Source organism: Bubalus kerabau, chromosome 11 (genome assembly GCF_029407905.1).
Source record: "Bubalus kerabau isolate K-KA32 ecotype Philippines breed swamp buffalo chromosome 11, PCC_UOA_SB_1v2, whole genome shotgun sequence".
Classification (NCBI taxonomy): Eukaryota; Metazoa; Chordata; class Mammalia; order Artiodactyla; family Bovidae; genus Bubalus; species Bubalus kerabau.
In genome coordinates this window covers 32615675-32637279 of record NC_073634.1, presented here as the reverse complement: position 1 = coordinate 32637279, position 21605 = coordinate 32615675, and the positions used below count along the sequence as shown (strand labels likewise).

At 38.6% G+C, this 21605-nt stretch overlaps 1 protein-coding gene across 1 annotated transcript in view; it reads right to left on the bottom strand.

Moving 5' to 3' along the window:
* MSH2 (mutS homolog 2) overlaps positions 1 to 21605 on the bottom strand; it is a 90268-nt gene that overhangs the window by 32300 nt on the left and 36363 nt on the right. The window contains exon 8 of the mRNA XM_055540026.1: positions 2778 to 2887. Within this exon, the coding sequence (XP_055396001.1) occupies positions 2778 to 2887 (110 nt within the window). The remainder of the gene's footprint in view (positions 1 to 2777; positions 2888 to 21605) is intronic.

Genomic DNA, 21605 nt, shown 5'->3' with positions numbered 1-21605 from the left:
AATATTCCATCTTCAGATCTAAAAACTGGGACTTGTCATATCTAAAGTGATAGCAATGAAATCAGGAAAAATGACCTCTCTTTTTCCAGTCTATATCCAATTATTGCACTGTTTTCCTTTCTGACTCACTCCGTCCAGACATTTATAAAATCTTTAAATGCTCTTCTGGCAGCATCATTCAAGAACTGACACTGAATACTATTTTACAGTCACAGCAAATTCAAGTTTAACAGATATGTGTCAAGTATTTCAGATCAAAGTAAAAATCCTTAATCCACAATAAGGAAAATATAATGGAGCCGAAGAAAGAACACCAGCTATTAACACTGTTCATCTGAGAAGAGGGAAGGAAAAAGATCAAAGACGGTAATTTTTGCCTTTGTATTTCCCTGTATCATTTTGTTTCTCTTGTTCTAATATTATGTGTTCCATTTATAAGGAGAAAAACATCAAATAAAGAAAAGCACTTTACAAATTTGTATCCTGGTACTTTAAATATCTTTCTGGAAAACTATCCTCAAGAACACTAACCCCCATATAAATGGAAAAGATTCCCCTGTCACTAAGAAATCATTCCAGAAAAGAAGCATTTATGCCTACACAGACACATATACAAACACACACAGTCTCATACACTCACATGCTCCTAAAATCCAAAGATTGTAGACATCTGGATACTGATGCTCCCTTTTCCCCCACAGCTAAGGATGTGGCCTCACCTGTGACTGGGGAGAGTTCGATATTTGTAAACATTCCTTAAAATGAAAGAAAATAAATGTGTAGATCTAGATGATCAACAACACTCTGACTAAAACAGACAGATGGGAAAGCAAGATTTGAGCTTTTCCATGTCATTATAGATGTTTCCACACTTGAAAAAACCCGGAGGTTAGGCAAAGCTCTGCTGAAATACTACAATTGATTCTGTCCTTTGTGGCCACCTTAAGTTGGACTGTGAAGAAAGCTGAGGGCCGAAGAATTGATGCTTTTGAACTGTGGTGTTGGAGAAGACTCTTGAGAGTCCCTTGGACTGCAAGGAGATCCAACCAGTCCATTCTAAAGGAGATCAGCCCTGGGTGTTCTTCAGAAGGAATGATGCTAAAGCTGAAACTCTAGTACTTTGGCCGCCTCATGCGAAGAGTTGACTCATTGGAAAAGACTCTGATGCTGGGAGGGATTGGGGACAGGAGGAAAACGGGACGACAGAGGATAGATGGCTGGATGGCACCACTGACTTGATGGACGTGAATTTGCGTGAACTCCGGGAGTTGGTGATGGACAGGGAGGCCTGGCGTGCTGCGATTCATGGGGTCAAAAAGAGTCAGACACGACTGAGTGATTGAACCGAACTGAACTGAAGCCACTATCTCCATGCATTAAAAATATGTGGGTCTCAAACTTAAGCATGTATCAGAATCACCCCGTGGGCTTGTTAAAACATAAAACAGACTGCTAGGCTCCCAATGATCTAAAAATTGTGTACCTAAAATCATTTCACTAAAAGTGATATTACAGAGGAAAACAAGAACTAAAACACAAGTCTTCCTAAACAAGGGATGAAAATGATGCAAGTTTTCTAATTGCTTAACCTACAAGTAAATGGAAAAGACTGCCCTATTACTGACAAAATAATACCAGAAAAGAAGCATTTATACCTATACACACACACACTCCTTCTCTTTCACTTCTAAAATCTAAAAAGCATAGAGTAAATGTGGTTTAGTATTTTAAATCTCAGTTAATTATCCAACAAAAAATTAAATCAGCATCACATATGTCATGTGTTAACTCCAATTAATCTAGTTATTAAGAAGAATGCAAAGAATCTAACTATCATTTAATAAGAATAATGTAAGCACATATTCTTTACCAACTGAGCTCTTCAAGCTCCTTGCAGTTCCTTGGACTGCAAGGATATCGAACCAGTTAATCCTAAAGGAAATCAGGCCTGAATATTCATTGGAAGGACTGATGCTGAAGCTCCAATACTTTGGCCACCTGATGTGAAGAACTGACTCATTTGAAAAGACACTGATGCTGGGAAAGACTGGAGGCGGGAAGAGGAGGGGACGACAGAGGATGAGATGGTTGGATGGCATCACCAACTCGATGGACATGAGCTTGAGTAAGCTCCGGGAGTTGGTGATGGAAAGGGAAGCCTGGCGTACTGCCGTCCATGGGGTTCCAAGGAATTGGACATGACTGAGCGACTGAACTGAACTGAAGCATGTATTCCTTGCATGATCATGTTTAACAGAAAATTCAGCGTAGAAAAATTTCACAGTATTAGTATGCAGAGTCATGGTTAACTTTTCAGTATATAATGATTACTAGAGATACACTCACTCTCACCTCCTCCCCCAAAGACCTTCCCTACGTGGAAATAAACAAGAGAAGCTGACATCTCTTATTTTCCATATTTACCTCTATACCCTGTCCCTTTTCAATGACTATAACTTTGGTTCTTTCTTAGAATTAAAACTCGGCTTGCAAATGTGAAATCTTTTATTTATGAAATTTTCTTTAAACAGGGCACTTATCCCCAATATTCACTTCCTTTGTTAACCTTTCTTAATTTTTATCCGCTGAAATGATTTTTATTACAAAAATAAATTTTAAAAACCTTTTCTCATCACTCATTCTTACATCCACTGTCTCAAAAGTGCCCTCCAAGTGCTACAATTCAACACTAATAAGAGAAATCTGGAGAAGTTTTCTGATGTGCCTTTGCTTTTCAAAATTATTTTGGTGCCTGTTTTAAAGAGTATATTGCATACCTGATCCATATCTAAAGTTGTTTCTATCATTTCCTGAAACTTGGAGAAGTCAGAACGAAGATCAATAAGAGGAGTCACAAAAACTGCCAGAAACAATGCCTGATGTTTTCCTAAAAGAAAGAAAAAGAAGAGTAAATAAGTAGGTCCTATTTTTAAGAATACAAAACTACAAATCATAAAAATCTAATTATAATGAGCAGCATTTGATCCCCAAAAGTACAAACTGCAGCAGATCTCTGAAGTTACTTAGTAGGATACCTTAATTCAAACGTGTTTAGGACTTATATGGAAAGGGAAATGATCTGGCATTCAAAACTCCCTACTAATAAAACAGTGCCCTCCCCCACAAGTCTGTGAGAGAGTGAGTCAAAGTCGCTCAGTCGTGTTCGACCCTTTGAGACCCCAGGGACTATATAGTCCATGGGATTCTCTAGGCCAGAATACTGGAGTGGATAGCCTTTCCCTTCTCCGGGAAATCTTCCCAACCCAGGGATCGAACCCAGGTCTCCTGCATTGGACGTGGATTCTTTATCAACTAAGCCACAAGGGAAGCCCCCACAAGCCTGTAATCTCCTTCATAAGCAGTGCTATATACAGAAACATGACATTAATTACAACCAAATGAACTGTGTTTCCTTGCAGATTTAACAATCCCAAGTCAACGTTATTAAAATAAAGTATCTCTAACTTACCTTATAAATTCCTAATTTCCATTAGTAATACAGTGTTCCAATTAACAGAGGCTAAATCAAGTCACGTATTTACACTAGAACTTTGCTTGATGTTGTTTAAAAGCACATGCTGGGAAATCACGTGAGGAGGAGTAAGTGAAGCAACAGAATCTACAGCTTGAAAGGCCTGAGTAGAGAGCTGGGAACCAATCCCTGCTCTCATACTTACTGGCTCTGTGATCTGAAGCCGCATTTTCCTTGTCTATTGCAATGGAAGTAGTAACAACAGCTACCCAGAAGATGAAAGAGTAGACCACCATACACAACACTTAGTATATATAGTACTTGAGACTTAATAGAAGCTCAGCAATGGTTATCATGTATTATTATTGGTTGTAACACAGAATTTTTTTTTCTAATATCCAATAAATTCCTTTAGAAGAACTCTGCAAGTGATCTCTGCTGCTGCTGCTAAGTCGCTTCAGTCGTGTCTGACTCTGAGCGACTCCATAGACGGCAGCCCACCAGGCTCCCCTGTCCCTGGGATTCTCCAGGCAAGAACACTGGAGTGGGTTGCCATGTCCTTCTCCAATGCATGAAAGTGAAAAGTGAAAGTGAAGTCGCTCAGTCGTGTCCGACTCTAGCGACCCCATGGACTGCAGCCCATCAGGCTCCTCCATCCATGGGATTTTCCAGGCCAGAGTACTAGAGTGGGGTGCCACTGCCTTCTCCAAAGTGATCAGTAGCATACTGCATTTTACTCCAAAGCAGCAGTTACCAGCCTTTACAGAAGCAGGGGAAGCTCTTGGGAAGATGATGAAAAAGCTACGATGGCAGTCAAACAATTATGAGAATTCATTTATTATTATTAATCACAACAGTCTCTAGACATATTTAGAAAATAGTACACATGTGTGAAACATTATTTAGACAGTCCGTAAACAACACTTTGCCCACATAATGTCTGTTGTGCTACAATGTCTGGTTCTTTAGTCTGAATTAGCTCACATGCAATCGGTTAAGAGGGGAATGATAGCAGCAAAACAGGGTGCTAGCTCAGATTCACAAATGATTTCTCCTCCAGACCACTAAAGTTTTGAAGAGATCAAGGCCAAGCTTTCCCACAATTAAAGAGTAAGCTTGGCAACAGCTACTTGACCTCACGGTAGCTGGCTTAACCATTATACTTTCCACTATGAAAAGTAGATATGTATATCTACATTCTTATAAGATATGTAGAAAGGCTGAATATAGATGAAGAGTACAAAAACATCTGCCAGTGTTTAAAAAAAATTTTTTTTCTAACTGAATTGCATTTTCCCTGGTACAGATTTTTAACTTTGTTGAAACTGACCTTTATTTGAAGTAAATGCCCCTGAAGGGCACCTCAAAGGAGGGAAAAAAAAAAGAGTCCCAAACTTAAAAGTTTCAAATCACTTGATGCTGATATTGGGTACAAATCCAATGGAGATTTATGTAGGCTACTATTTTTGTTTTAATTAATTTTTCTTGGAGTATAGTTTTTTTACAGTAGGCTTCATTAAAATTTGTTAATGCTTTTGTTAGCAATCATTTAACATTTTTCATATATTTTGAGGTCTACCTTATCACTATTTTTTCTGTTAAGTTCTCTTCTACCACATGACTTTGAAGAAGGCTAAGGTTTCCCGAAAAAACACAAGCAGTATCACTGTAGCAACACCTGTACAAACTTCAGAATATTTCCTCTAGTCCCTCACACACAGGCCCACTTGCTGGAGCTGTTCTCAGAGTTAATGTTCCTTCTCTGCTCACTTGCTCCCTATCCTGCAAGCCTTAACTAGCATCTTTTTAAATAAATTAATTGATATCAGAGTATAATTGCTTTACAATGTTAAGTTAGTTTCTGTTGTACAGCAAAATGAATCAGTTACACACACGTATATATCCCCTCTTTTTTGGATTTCCTCCCCATTTAGTTCATCCCTGAGCACTAAGTAGAGTTCCCTGTGCTATACAATAGATTCTCGTTAGTTATCTACTTTAAATATAGTTGTGTATATATGTCAATCCCAATCTACCAACTCATCCCACCCTGCCCTGTTCCTCCTTGATAACCACTAGTTTGTTTTCTACATTTGTGACTCTACTTCTGCTCTGCAAGTAAGTTCATCAGTACCACTTTTCTAGATTTCACATATAAGTGATATTATACAGTATTTTTCTTTCTCTTTCTGACTTACTTTACTCTATATGACAATCTCGAGGTCCATCTATATCACTGCAAATGGAATTATTTTATTCCTTTTCATGGCTGAGTAATACTCCACCATGTCTAAGTACCACATCTTCTTCTCTATTGGTTTTTCTATCTATTGGCTGCACCACGTAGCTAAGGAGACATTAGTTCCCTGACCAGTGATCAAACCTGGGCCCTCAGCAGTAAAAAGCTCAGAGTCCTAACCAATGGACTGCCAAGGAATTCCCTAGCATCTTGAATTCCTTTCCCTATTTGCAATTTGTACTGAGCCTAGTTGCCAATTTCAGCTGGTTCCCCCGCCCCAACTGGTTATGGTTTTAATTAAAAAATAACAGCTCTATTGAGATACGATTCATATACCAATTCTTCATTTTAAAGTATACAATTCAATGGTTTTCAGTATATTCACAGATCTAGGCAATAACAACCACAATCAATTTTCAAACTGTCACTGCTCTCAAAAGAAACAAGGAACCCTGTACCCATTAGCAATAACTTACAGTTTTCCTCCAACCCCCTGCCACCCCTTCAAGCCTAGGCAACCACTACTCCTCCACTCCATGGATTTGCTTTTTCTGGTCTTTTCATATAAAAGGATATTACACTGTGACTGCCTTTTTTCACTTAGCATAATGCTTTCAAGGTTCACGCATGTTGTATCATGCATCAGTACTTCATTCCTTTTGACTGAGGAACAATATTCCATTGTATGGATATGCCACATTTTATTTATTCATTCACCAACTGATGAGCACCATTGAGTTTTTCCATATACTCCATTTTCAACTAGCTACCACAATCTGAAAAGCTCTCCATGATCTATCCTAGGGTGTTAAACAAAGGTCCACAGATCCTTGAATTCAAGGTAGTACATACACAAAGAGAAATTAATCTCATCTTCATTTTCTATAACCTCTAACTGGAACCAAGCATTTTCTTCCAATGTTAATGTAAGTAATAAATCACAGTAGTATTATCAGCACCTTCCAATGTTAATATAAGTAATAAATCACATAGTATTATTGTCTTTGTAATCAACTTTATTTTGGGGGGGCTCCAAAATCACTGCAGATGGTGACTGCAGCCCTGAAATTAAAAGACGCTTACTCCTTGGAAGGAAAGTTATGACCAACCTGCTGCTGCTAAGTCACTTCAGTCGTGTCTGACTAAAAAGCAGAGACATTACTTTGCCAACAAAGGTCCATCTAGTCAGGGCTATGGTTTTTCCAGTAGTCATATATGGATGTGAGAGTTGGACTGTGAAGAAAGCTGAGCGCCAAAGAACTGATGCTTTTGAACTGTGGTGTTGGAGAAGACTCTTGAGAGTCCCATGGACTGCAAGGAAATCCAACCAGTCCATTCTAAAGGAGATCAGTCCTGGGTGTTCTTTGGAAGGAATGATGCTAAAGCTGAAACTCCAGTACTTTGGCCACCTCATGTGAAGAGCTGACTCATTGGAAAAGACTCTGATTCCAGGAGGGATTGGGGGCAGGAGGAAAAGGGGACGACAGAGGATGAGATGGCTGGATGGCATCACCGACTTGATGGACTTAAGTTTTCGTGAACTCTGGGAGTTGGTGATGGACAGGGAGGCCTGGCGTGCTGCAATTCATAGGGTCGCAAAGAGTCGGACACGACTGAGCAACTGAACTGAATCAACTACAATTCCAAACATTTTCATATCACCGTTTTTGGAGATAACTAGATAACTTTAAGTAACATTTAAACTCATTAGTTCAAAGTTAAAGTAGAACTTCACCCAAACCACATTTTTTAATGCATTAATAAAAAGCACATATTTCTCAAGAATATTTTATATTTTGATAAGTGTGTTTCAATATAAATGGCTTCCTATTTAACTCTATGTGCTTTATTTTATGCATTTAAAAACATTATTCTGAGAAGTGGTTCACAGGCTTTATTGGAAGTCAAAAGGGTCCAAGCATAAAAATGTTAAGAACCTCAGAAAGACCTCACCTCCTAACAGTGCCCTTATTCTCCACCTCTAAGGTTGACAACCCTAGCTTCTCTTCACTCCTTCAACAAGTTGAGCTGTAGGCACTTATACTAGCTACCCCCACTAGCCTCCCCTATATCTTAACAGTCGGCTCTCTGTCATCATTTGAGATTTACCTGAAACAGCAATTCCATGGAGAGGCCATCTTCAACCACCGTATCTAGTGTCTTCCTGGCCTAGCCAAGTTATTCTATCACATGAAAACATTATGCTTTCTTTGTTGCACTTATGACTATTTGAAGTTCTTGCTCATTTATTTATCTGTCTTTACTCTTCCCCAATTACAGAACCTCCATAAAGAGACACTTTATCTGTCATATCTGCCACTGTACTTCCCAGAACAATGCCCAGCACAAAGCAGGCAACTGACAACCATCTGCTCAATGAATGACTTTATGAAGGCAGCAAAGGAGTGAAGAAGCAGTCAGTCACTGGTCATTAGTTCTGATACACGCAATACTCGTCTAGCAAGGATAACAAAGATCAAGCAGGGAAATAATTGTTAGCTCTTAATTTATCAAAATGTGGAATGTCTTAAGTAATCAAATTCAATAATGTCTCTAAGAACTCCAGATTCATTGTCAGGCCCTAAAAATTCATTTATGATTCCTTGAAGATTTCATTTTCAAGAATGCAGCTACATATTCAATGGAGAAAAGACAGCCTTCAATAAACAATCCTGGGGAGACTGGATATTCACACATAAAAGAATGAAACTAGACCCTTAAGTGCACCACTCACAAAAGTGAATTCAAAATGGATTAAATACTTAAATAGGATAAGACCTGAAAACACGAAACTTCTAAAAGAAAACATGGGGGGGACCTCCTTGACATGGGTCTTGGCAATGATTTTTTTGGATAGAACACTCAAAGCACAAGTAATAAAATTAAAAATAAACTAGAGGGACTACATCAAACCAAAAAGCTTCTGCATAATAAAAGAAACAATCAACAAATGAAAAGGCAACCTATGGAAGGAGAGAAAATATCTGTAAACCATTTATCTGATAAGGTGTTAATATCCAAAGTAGATAAAGAACTAACACAACTCAATAGCAAAAAGAAAACCCAATTAATCCAATTTTAAAATGGGCAAAAGTCATGAATAGACATTTCACTAAAGTAGATATATGAATGGCCAATAGATACATGAAGAGAAGCTCAAAATTAGGGAAATGAAAATTAAAACCACAATAACACTTCAGGCTCATTAAAATGGCCATCATCAAAAAGACAAGAGATAATAAAGAACAAAGGTAAGGATGAGAGAAAAGGAAACACTTTGAGTACTCTTGGTGAGATTGTAAACTGGTGCAGCCACTATGTAAAACAGTATGGAGGAGCCTCAAAAATTAAAAACAGAACTACCATGGGACTTCCCTCATGGCCCAGTGGCTAAGACTCCGAGCTCCTAATGCAGTGGGTCCTGGGTTTGATCCTTGGTCAGGGAATAAGATCCCACATGTCTCAAATAAGACACAGTGCAGCCAAATAAATAAAAATAAAATAAAAAAAAAAAATAAAACTACCATATGATCTAGCAATTTCACTCCTGGGAATATAACCAAAGCAAACAAAAACACTGATTGGAAAAGATAAGTGCACCTCCATGTTTGTAGCGGCATTATTCACAATAGACAAAATATGGGAACAACCTAAGTATCTGCCAATGGGTAAAGGGTTAGAGAAAATGTGATTACATATACACACACATACAGATACACACACAGACTATTATTCTACCATTAAAAAAACAAAACAAGGAAATACTGCCATTTGTGACATGAGGGCATTATGCTAAGTGAAATGAGTCAGAAAAAGACAAATACTCAGTGATCTCACTTATCTGTGAAACCTTAAAACAACAAAAACAACAACAAAAATAATGCATAGATAAAGGGATCAGATTTGTGGCTGGGAGGAGAGGAGAGCTGGAGGAAGGAGGTCCAAAGGCACAAACTTCTAGATACAAGATAATTAAAAATATAATGTACAGCATGACGACTACAGTTAACACTGCTATATGATGTATATGAAAACTATTGAGCAGTACTTTGGCCACCTCATGCAAAGAGTTGACTCATTGGAAAAGACTCTGATGCTGGGAGGGATTGGGGGCAGGAGGAGAAGGGGACAACAGAGGATGAGACGGCTGGATGGCATCGCTGACTTGATGGATGTGAGTCTGAGTGAACTCCGGGAGTTGGTGATGGACAGGGAGGCCTGGCGTGCTGCGATTCATGGGGTCGCAAAGAGCCGGACACGACTTGAGCAACTGAACTGAACTGAAATCCTAAGAGTTCTCATCACAAGGAAAAATTTTAGAAGAGTGTGGTTGTGTGCCTCAGAAACTGCTGCAATGCCACCAGAAAATTACTAGAACTAATCAATGACTATAGTAAAGTTGCAGGATATAAAATCAACACACAGAAATCCCTTGCATTCCTATACACTAACAATGAGAAAACAGAGAAATTAAGGAAACAATTCCATTCACCATTGCAACGGAAAGAATAAAATACTTAGGAATATATCTACCTAAAGAAACTAAAGACCTATATATAGAAAACTATAAAACACTGGTGAAAGAAATCAAAGAGGACACTAACAGATGGAGAAATATATCATGTTCATGGATTGGAAGAATCAATATAGTGAAAATGAGTATACTACCCAAAGCAATTTATAGATTCAATGCAATCCCTATCAAGCTACCAACAGTATTCTTCACAGAGCTAGAACAAATAATTTCACAATTTGTATGGAAATACAAAAAACCTCGAATAGCCAAAGCGATCTTGAGAAAGAAGAATGGAACTAGAGGAATCAACTTACCTGATTCAGGCTCTACTACAAAGCCACAGTTATCAAGACAGTATGGTACTGGCACAAAGACAGAAATATAGATCAATGGAACAAAATAGAAAGCCCAGAGATAAATCCACGCACATATGGACACCTTATCTTTGACAAAGGAGGCAAGAATATACAATAGATTAAAGACAATTTCTTTAACAAGTGGTGCTGGGAAATCTGGTCAACCACTTGTAAAAGAATGAAACTAGAACACTTTCTAACACCATACACAAAAATAAACTCAAAATGGATTAAAGATCTAAACGTAAGACCAGAAACTATAAAACTCCTAGAGGAGAACATAGGCAAAACACTCTATGACATACATCACAGCAGGATCCTCTATGACCCACCTCCCAGAATATTGGAAATAAAAGCAAAAATAAACAAATGGGACCTAATTAACCTTAAAAGCTTCTGCACATCAAAGGAAACTATTAGCAAGGTGAAAAGACAGCCTTCAGAATGGGAGAAGATAATAGCAAATGAAGCAACTGACAAACAACTAATCTCAAAAATACACAAGCAACTCCTACAGCTCAACTCCAGAAAAATAAATGACCCAATCAAAAAGTGGGCCAAAGAACTAAATAGACATTTCTCCAAAGAAGACATACAGATGGCTAACAAACACATGAAAAGATGCTCAACATCACTCATTATCAGAGAAATGCAAATCAAAACCACTATGAAGTACCATTTCACACCAGTCAGAATGGCTGCGATCCAAAAGTCTACAAGTAATAAATGCTGGAGAGGGTGCAGAGAAAAGGGAACCCTCTTACACTGTTGGTGGGAATGCAAACTAGTACAGCCACTATGGAGAACAGTGTGGAGATTCCTTAAAAAACTGGGAATAGAACTGCCTTATGATCCAGCAATCCCACTGCTGGGCATACACACTGAGGAAACCAGAAGGGAAAGAGACACGTGTACCCCAATGTTCATCGCAGCACTGTTTATAATAGCCAGGACATGGAAGCAACCTAGATGTCCATCAGCAGGTGAATGGATAAGAAAGCTATGGTACATATACACAATGGAGAATTACTCAGCCATTAAAAAGAAAACATTTGAATCAGTTCTAATGAGGTGGATGAAACTGGAGCCTATTATACAGAGTGAAGTAAGCCAGAAAGAAAAACACCAATACAGTATACTAACACATACATATGGAATTTAGAAAGATGGTAACAGTAACCCTGTGTACGAGACAGCAAAAGAGACACTGATGTATAGAACAGTCTTATGGACTCTGTGGGAGAGGGAGAGGGTGGGAAGATTTGGGAGAATGGCATTGAAACATGTAAAATATCATGTATGAAACGAGTTGCCAGTCCAGGTTCGATGCACAATACTGGATGCTTGGGGCTGGTGCACTGGGACGACCCAGAGGGAGGGTATGGGGAGGAAGGAGGGAGGAGGGTTCAGGATGGGGAACACATGTATACCTGTGGCAGATTCATTTTGATATTTGGCAAAACCAATACAATTATGTAAAGTTTAAAAATAAAATAAAATTAAAAATAAATAAATAAATAAATAGGCTTCTGGTAGAAGTATAAGTAGAAACTGACTGATTAGTTTTGATGAAAATGAGAATTGTGTGTAACTAGTAGTAATTTTTTGGCATCCACATAGCAATCTATTTGCTCTCTTTAGGCAAGCTCACCATCTTTTTTTAATTTAAGAAAAAAATTTCCCCTTACAGATGTAATAACTGCTCTTATTGAAAATTTAAAAATAAAATAGAAGGAAAAAGTAAAAAAAAAAAAAAAAAAGAAAAAGAAACTGCTGCAATGTTTAGGTCAATAAGCCTAAATACTTACATTTCTGTAACAACCCAAACAAAGCATAATTTAATCTCTATCAAACATTTTATCATTTACTATGATAAAAATTAGAACAAATTTCAGGATAGACTGAAAGCTCCTAAGTTTATCAAGAGAAACTGGTTCATTAAGATGTACTCTGGAATCATACCCAAGCCAGCTTCTAAATCTAAACCTTAACTGGTGTATTAACACCAGTTCTGGGACTTTTCTCCATCTCGCCTATGTTCACGCCACTGACTGAGAGAAATACTAAGGAAACAATCCTTTAGAGAAGTTAATTTTCAGGGGACTTCCCTGGGGCTTCAGTGGTTAGACTCAGGGCTTTCATTGAACCCAGGGCCTGGGTCAATCCCTGTCCAGGATCAAGGATCTCATAAGTCAGATGGCATGGCCAAAACAAAAAAAAGTTAATTTTCTACTGGCAAAAACACTAATGAAAACTACTTTGACATGTGCATTGCCCCAAAATAAAATGTTGGTACTTTTCTGATAAACTCATTACAAAGGAAGACAAGCAAGGATAACAACAACAGGGAAATACAGGAAGGTCTTGGAAACAAAACCAGGACAGGAGTGTACCCAAAGGTAGGAACAAGGTCGGCTTAGCCAAAGAAATGACTGTAAAGGTGAAAATCAAAGATGAAGAGAACAGGGCTTCCCTGGCGGTTCAGTGATAAAAGAGTCCACCTGCCAATGCAGGAGATACACAGGTTCGATCCCTGATCTGGGAGGAGCCCACATGACAGGGAGCAACTAAGCCTGTGTGCCACAACTACTGAGCCTGTGCTCTAGAGCCCAAGGAGCAGAAACTACTGAAGACCTCTCGTTCTAGAGGCCGTTCTGCACAATATGAGAAGCCATGCACCAAAATGAAGAGTAGGCCCCATTGCCACAACTAGAGAAAAGACGCCACCACAGCAACGAAGACCTAGCACAGCCAAAAGCAAAAAACTTATATTTTAAAAAAAGGTTTAAAGTACATTAAAAAAAAAAAGATGAAGAGAACAAAGCCAAGTGAGACGGGAAGGGGAAAATGTCTGAATCTAAAGGAATAGCACAAAGGCTGATGATTGTGCAGTATATGTGAGGTCCAGAGGATGTTCAAGTTCACATGAATGGACAAAAAACAAATGCAATTTGTGTTTTCAAACTGCAGACCTTTCTCCAACATAAAATTTAAAAATCTTAGAATTTTTGACAGGAAAAAAAAAAGTCAAAGTACATTGTATTTGTTTCAAGCTTTATATATTATTTCAGTTAATACTATTTATTACATAATAATTTCAGTTTTTATAGACACTGCATACAGTGTCTGTGTTGTTAAAAACAAGACAACAGGCCCCAAATGGAGCTGCTTATACTAAGTCCCAGGTCATCAAATCAAGGTTTACCTTAATTATAGTTTTGTCTCTCCCAGAAACGGAATTTTAAGCCAGTCAATCGGGAATCACCTGATCAGCACCAGTTAGATAATGTGCTTGATTGATAGGCCCCTACAATCTCCCTAAAAGAAAGAAACCTTACCATAACCAGCTAGCTGTTTTGTCAAAATTAACTTGTTTCTGCTCCCTTCTGCCTATGAAAGTCGTTCATTTTGTCAGATAGAGGTCTTTTCTATCTCCTGCCCCGTTTCTGAATTGTTGAATAAAGCCAGTAAGATCTTTAAAATTTACTCAGTTGAATTTTGTTTCTTAACAGCGCATAGACGCACCCACGGGAGTGCACTGAGTCAAATGAAAACGTGTATCTTACTGTGAAAAGTGGAAGTGTTAGTTGCTCAGTTGTGTCCAACTCTTTGCAACCCCATGGACTGTAGCCCACCAGGCTCCTCTGTCCATGGGATTTCCCAAGCAAGAATACTGGAGTGGGTTGCCATTTCCTTCTCCAATCTTACTTTGAGTCAAAGTCAAAAAGTGTAAGAAACACTGGCAATGAGTACTAGCAGAGAAAGCAAAGACAGAGATAGGCAGAGCCTATCTATGAGGGGCCTTTCAAACCAGCTCATACTCTAATCCTAAAGGCAGTGAAAAACCCCTGAAGGGCTAATGACATTTATACTTTTACATATAAATATATTTACATATTAAGAAAGACAACTGGCTGAAGCAGATAATGGATTAAAGAGTTAAGGCAAAAGACAGCAAAACATTAGGAGGCTGACAGTAGCTCAGATAAGAAAGGATTACAGCCTGGGCTAGGGAGCTGGCAGTGGGATGGAAAGGTGTCTGAGGTGAAGAATACATATGATGCGATACCAACAGGACCTGGTAACTGAGTGAATGCAAGAAGAGAGGGGCAAGAGGCAAGGCTGATTCCCAAGGCTTAGGCTACTGGGCAGATGACTGGGGCCATTTTACAGAGAGAACACCAAAGGAGAGTTTAGAGAGGAGAATTCACAGTAGACACTGAAACATGGGCCTTTATGGGAAATCCTCAGTCAGAATTCGCATTCAGTGATAATCAGTGGTCTGACTACCAGTGGTCCACTTTAGTCAGACCATGACTTCCCCAGCTCATCAGCTGATCAGCCCATCATTCTGCACTATTTATCTGTCACCTGCCTGGTCTTATCCACTACAGGCAGATGGCAACTACACCACAGGCCCCCAACTTACCACCACAAGAAGACTTTCCTAGATCAGCGTGTGGCAAAGTTGAGGCTGCTAGGTAAATTGGCTGCAGTTGCACCAAAATTATTGGTAAACATATTTCTCAAATCATTTACGTCTTATTTAATATAACTAAGAAATAACTGGAAATGGCTGGCAAAATGATCAAGAAAAAGACACTAAGATGTTCTAATCAAGTTAAATGAGTAAGTAACACTAAAATCAAAATGAACTATAGGGAAGTTCTGGATAACATATGAGATGCTTCTTTACACGTGTCCTCCTGACACTAACTCAGGTCCAAGACCTGCCACTGGTCATAGATCTGCTCAGTCAGACTTTCCAAAATAGTTTAAGACCAGAAAAACCAACCTAAAGTCTAAATTAATTATAAAGTTAGTATTAGGGACTTCCCTGCTGGTCCAGTGGATACGAATCTACCTGCCAACACAGGGAACATGGGTTCAATCCCTTTCCTGGAAGATCCCACGTGCTGTGGAGCAACTAGGTCCGCGTGCCGTGACCACTGAGCCCACGTGCTACAAGCACTGACGCCTCCACACCTCGAGCCTATGCTCAGCAACAGGGGAAGCCACTCACGAGAAGCCCACTGCATGGCCATGAAGAGTAGCCCCCACTCGCAGCAACTAGAGAAAGCCCAGCGACAGAAACAAAGATCAGCCAAAAAGACAATTAAATAAATTAAGAAAAATAATAATAAAGTTAGTTTAGCATTCTTGTTCCAGTAAATATTTTGGTATATGGTAATAAAAAGACATGAGTTTCAACTAATAAAGATTTAAAAATTTATTCTATCCCCACCTTCCCATGACTAATTTAACATAGTTTTCTCGTGTTTTTAATTCCAGGCTAGAAGTTTTATTACGTACAATTAAACTTTATCTCACCCTTAAATATATTTATGAAATGGATTTAAAAATTCATGTAAGTGGAAAAAAGGTTGGCAAGATGCTGCTAATTAAAGTTTACAGTATTCACACAAATATGAGGTTGGAGTCAAAATATTACCAAATTAGTAAAGAAACCAAGAGCTGAAGTGCAGTGAATCACAGTAAACAAAATAATTCAATCACTGTGAGGAACAGCCTTCAACACAAGGGCATCTCTGTTATTCCTTCACTGCCAACAGTCACCCTATTAGTTTTTGTTTAATTTCTGCTGGACAGCAAAGTGACTCAGTCATACATATATATACTTTTCCTCATATTCTTTCCCATTATGGTTTATCACAAGACATTTTTGACCTCTTTTCCTCCCTCATCACCCTTGCCCTCTCTTATTTTTCAGATCCTCTGGTCATGTCAATCCCTTTGCTAATCACAGCCACCTGTCCCCATTCCTTTATTTGCAAGTAATACTTTCTCTGACAACATACCTTGTTTCCCTTTATTACTACTGTCATTTTGACAAAATAGTAATTTTCTTTCCTATGCAGACTTTCTCTTCTGATTTCACTGATTAGTTATGAGTATCATTTTACACTGTGCTAGTCTCTGTAACAGAAAATATATGCTGGACTCTGCCCCTGGTTCCTGGTAGAGTTCCTAAAACCCTTGTAATTTCCTAGTGAGAAGAGCAATAGGAGCATCTCATATTCTAATAAGGTGACCTGAGGTGGGCTGCTCACCAGAAAGACCAAGCCATGATTAGGAGTTTGGAATGTTTAGCTCTAATCCCAACTCCTGTCATCCAAGGAAAGGAGAGCAGCTGGAAATGGAGTTAATAATTGATTGTGGCTACATGAGGAGGCCTCCCAAATCCCAATAGTGGGGGGAAGGGGTCAGAGAACTTTCAGGTGGGCAAACACATCTATACCAGAATGACATGTTCCCACCTCAAAGGACAAGCGCCTATGTTTAGGAACCTCCCAGACTTGTCATATCTCTTCATTTGGCTGTTCATCTGCATCCTTTATCAGTACATATAACCAAGTGTTTCCCTGAGTTCTGTGAGCTGCTCAAGCAAATTAACCCCCAAGGGAGGGGTGGTCACTGGGACCAGTTGGTCAGAAGCACAGGTGATACATGGGTTTTAGACTGGGTGGAAAGGTTGGAGGCTGTCTTGTGGGATTGAGCCCTTAACCTGTGGGATCTGATGCTATCTCTAGGGGATTGTGTCAGGATTGAGTCAAATTGTAGTTAATTGTAGTCAATCAGTGTCACAGAAGTTACTTGGTGTTGGGGGGGGCGGGGGGGAACCTCCACACATTTGATGACCAGAGTGTCACTAATGAAGTTTCTGAGTGTTGCATCTTGACCTCTTTTATCTTGTAAACTGGTTTTAATTAAAGTTTTGCATAGGGATGCATATGTCACATTATAACAAAACTGGCTATATGAAAAAGTGTAACAATATATTGGTGGGATAAAAATGTACTAATTGTACACCTAATTAAAAAAATAGTACCAATTTTACAATAGTAAAAATAGTACCAACTGTCAGTTGCTGTAAGTTAACCTCTACTGTTTGATATTATAAATATTAAAAGTTAATTTTTATTATTTTAAAATATTTATAATGTATAAATTATATTTAGCTAACATCTACTATTAAAGTTCTAGGAAATTATTATGCATAAACTTAAAGGTTTGAGTATCTCTCTGGTATTCCCCCCACCCCACCTCTGGTGTTTTGTTTTTCTATTAGTAAATTCCTGAAACTATTTTTGGACTAGGCTCTGCATTTTTTTAAATAATAAAAGTAATAATGTAAAAATGTCAACTTCCAATCTAACTCTAGAAGAAAAACCTCTGTTAATTTTTTTTATCCCTCTAGACTTTTGCCCTCTTGTCTGCATTTGAATAGCAAATAATTATACCTTGACAAGTTATTTTTCCAGGAAGGCTTTACTGATTTATAGTTTTAGTCACAAGGTCTACAAGAAAATTTCTCTGCATCCTCACCAACATTGTTTGCTTTTTATTATGGTGATCAGGTAGTGTATTTTGGTGACTGAAAGAACAGAAATGCAGAGATAATATGAATATTGACTCAAGAACGTGAAAGCTTTTATCATTGAAGATAAGACTGAAGATAGTCAAGGTAGTGATCTAAGCAGCAATGGGAAGACAAGAAAGAAGACATTTAAATTATCCTCTAATAAAAGATAAGATGAGAAAATTGCTATAGAAATTGATGTGTGAGAGGAAGGAAAAAATAAGGGGTTACGACTGTAAAGGAAAACTCAGTTTTCCCCGTTTTCCTTCCCATCTGTGAGTCTTCCTCCTCTGTCTCCTTTACACACACCAGTTCATTTCTGGTCACCAACTGTGTGGAGGTTCCCGCCGTACCAAGTGATTTTCTCTGACACTAACTGGGTAAGTCAACTATATTTCCATAAAGAAATAGAGAAAAAATACATTAAAAAATTTTTTTCTTAATGATAGGAACAATTGTACAGTTTTGATAGGAACTATATAAATACTACAATAAATAATGCATTTCACCTCACAAAAGACAAAGTCTGCTTCTTGAGATGGACTTCAAAAGGCTGCAGCTCGTGAGTTACTGTGAAATGGTGAGGCATCTAAACTGGAGTGCAAAGTTGTAACACCAGACACGAAAAAGTGTGGCTCACGACACATATGGGGAACTGAGGTCACAGACGTCTGAGGGGTGCAAGTGTGTGTGAGTGTACGTTCTGTGTATTCCTACACTGCTCAGTTCAGCTGGGTGCAATTTTTTGCATTCACCTAGTGTTTCCCATAGACAAAAATGTATATAAGCAACATAAAATTCACATTATGCTCCATTATTCCCTAATACATGAACTACATTAGAACCATTCTTCACTGTCAAAGCACGTGTTAAACAGAACTAACCTTCTATAATTTTGTTTAAAGAATGAAACAACATATACCAAAATATTAATAATTTTTACCTCTGGATGGTAGAATAATTACCACAGAGTTTACCTTGCTTTGAAAAACTGATAAAAACCACATTTAAAGAAAATATCTCCAAAACACAAAAACCAGCCAGATCTTAAACTATAGCTTTATATAAGCCTAAGGTTTAAAAAGTGCTACATTAGTAAACCAGATTCCTTTTCAGAAATGCCAAATAAATTGCTTTCATATTCTTATCTCCCATTTAGAAGGAAGCTAAGCAATCAGGTTAAAAGGAGGGATTATTATTAAACTAACTTAATATGCCTCCTGAGAAATCTGTATGCAGGTCAAGAAACAACAGTTAGAACTGGACATGGAACAATAGACTGGTTCCAAACTGGGAAAGGATTATGTCAAGGCTGTGTATCGTCACCCTGCTTATTTAACTTATACGCAGAGCACCTCATGAGGAATGCTGAGCTGGATGAACCATAAACTGGAATCAAGATTTCTGGGAGAAATATCAATAACCTCAGATACACAGATGACACCACCTTTGTGCCAGAAAGTGAGGAGGGACTAAAGAGCCTCTTGATGAAGGTGAAAGAGGAGAGTGAAAAAGCTGGCTTAAAACTCAACATTCAGAAAACTAAGATCATGGAATCTGGTCCCATCACTTCATCGCAAATAGATGGGGAAAAAATGGAAACAGTGAGACTTTATTTTCTTGGGCCCCAAAATCACTGCAGATGGTGACTGCAGCCACGAAATTAAAGACGCTTGCTCCTTGGAAGAAAAGCCATGACCAACCTAGACAGCATATTAAAAAGCAGAGACATTACTTTGCCAACAAAGGTCCATCTAGTCAAAGTTATGGTTTGTCCAATAGTCATGTATGGATGTGAGAGTTGGACTATAAAGAAAGCTGAGCATGAAGAATTGATGCTTTTGAGCTGTGGTGTTGGAGAAGATTCTTGAGAGTTCCGTGGACAGCAAAGAGATCAGTCCTGAATATTCATTGGAAGGACTGATGCTGAAGCTGAAATTCCAATACTTTGGCTACCTGATGCGAAGAACTGATGCTGGGAAAGATTGAAGGCGGGAGAAGGGGATGACAGAGGATGAGATGGTTGGGTGGCATCACTGACTCAATGGACATGAGTTTGAGTAAACTCCGGGAGTTGGTGATGGACAGGGAGGCCTGGCGTGCTGCAGTCCATGGGGTCGCCATGAGTCAGACACAAATGAGCAACTGAACTGAACTATGTCATTTAGGGTTAAAAAGCAATGGAGATAAGCAGAAGGTGCTATGGAAATCAGAAAAATGAGGAGGGCAGAGGAGGCTTCATAGAAAGAGTGAGGCTTGAGCTCAATCTTAAATATTAGTGGCGTCCATCACATAGACAAGGTAGTAAAGTGCAATAAAGACAAAGTAAAAACGTGCAGAAAAGCATGTGTCACCAGAGCAGTCTGGAGAAACAATCCAGTGAGCAGAGCTGTGATGTCAGGGAGAATGAGGGAGCCTGACTGAGAAACAGCAGCCAGGCCAGGCGCAGGCACGGGGGCTGCTTCTGGAAGGCTACAGGGAGCAAAGTAACGTGTTCAGAACCAAAAGGGAAGAAATGACACGACCAGACAGGCTAAGAAAAGATTACTATGGGTTCACTGAGGAGGACGTACAGACCAGGGGAAAGAAAATAGCACATGTAAGGTTTTTAATTTGGACATGGATGGGGGAAGGGTCACATACCTCAGTATGATAGCTGTTACAATAAAGTTCATCAACAAAGTAATCTTGATACTTACAGTTGTTTTAAGCACTGTCAGAAATTTGCTCCAAATGCAGAATACCAGTTTTAGGTTGTGCCTCAGCTTTTTAAAAAAATTTTATTCAAGTTTAGTTGATTTAGAGTATTGTGCTAATTTCTGTTATACAACCAAATGGCTCAGTTATACATATTTTTTCACATCCCTTTGCATTCTGGTTTACCACAAGATACTGAATATACTTCCCTGTACTGTACAGTAGGATCTTGTTTTTTATCTGTTCCATATATACTTTGCATCTGCTATCCCCAAACGCCCGATCCTTCCCTCCCCCTCCCCCTCCTGGCAACCCCAGGCCTGTTGTCTATGAGCCTGCTTCTGTTTCCCAGCTATGATCATTTGTGTCGTACTTTAGATTCCATATATAAATGATATCATAAGGTATTTGTCTTTCTCTTCTGACTTTATTTAGTATGATAATCTCTGGATCCATCCATGTTGTAAATGTGTACCTCAACTTTTTAATTTTAAAAGATACGAGGAATAACGGAGGCCAAGTATACTTTTAAAATAGCCTTTTCTTTTTTAAAGAGGAGGAAGATAATTTAGAGTAGAGCTTTCATCACTCAATGCAAATCTACTTTCTAAACTGTTGCTGCCCTCTGCTGTCTCTGAGTTTATTTTCATTTTCTCCAGGAATAACATTAAAATAACATTAAACCTAGAGTTAGTCAAAACTAAAACATCACACGATGGCAGAACATACTCAATTTCTAGTAATATACAAATATATCTTTTTAAAACTTTTAATGATTTTACTTTTAAAGAGCATATTTGATTTTTCCTCATAAATCAGCCTGTTTTGGCTTTCTCCATGAAATCAGTAGGCTAACAAGCTATCTCTGCAAAATGCCATTCTACTGTGTTTTTTAAAAAACTCAAGAGAGGCACATGAAAGGATGCTCAACACTGCTAATCATC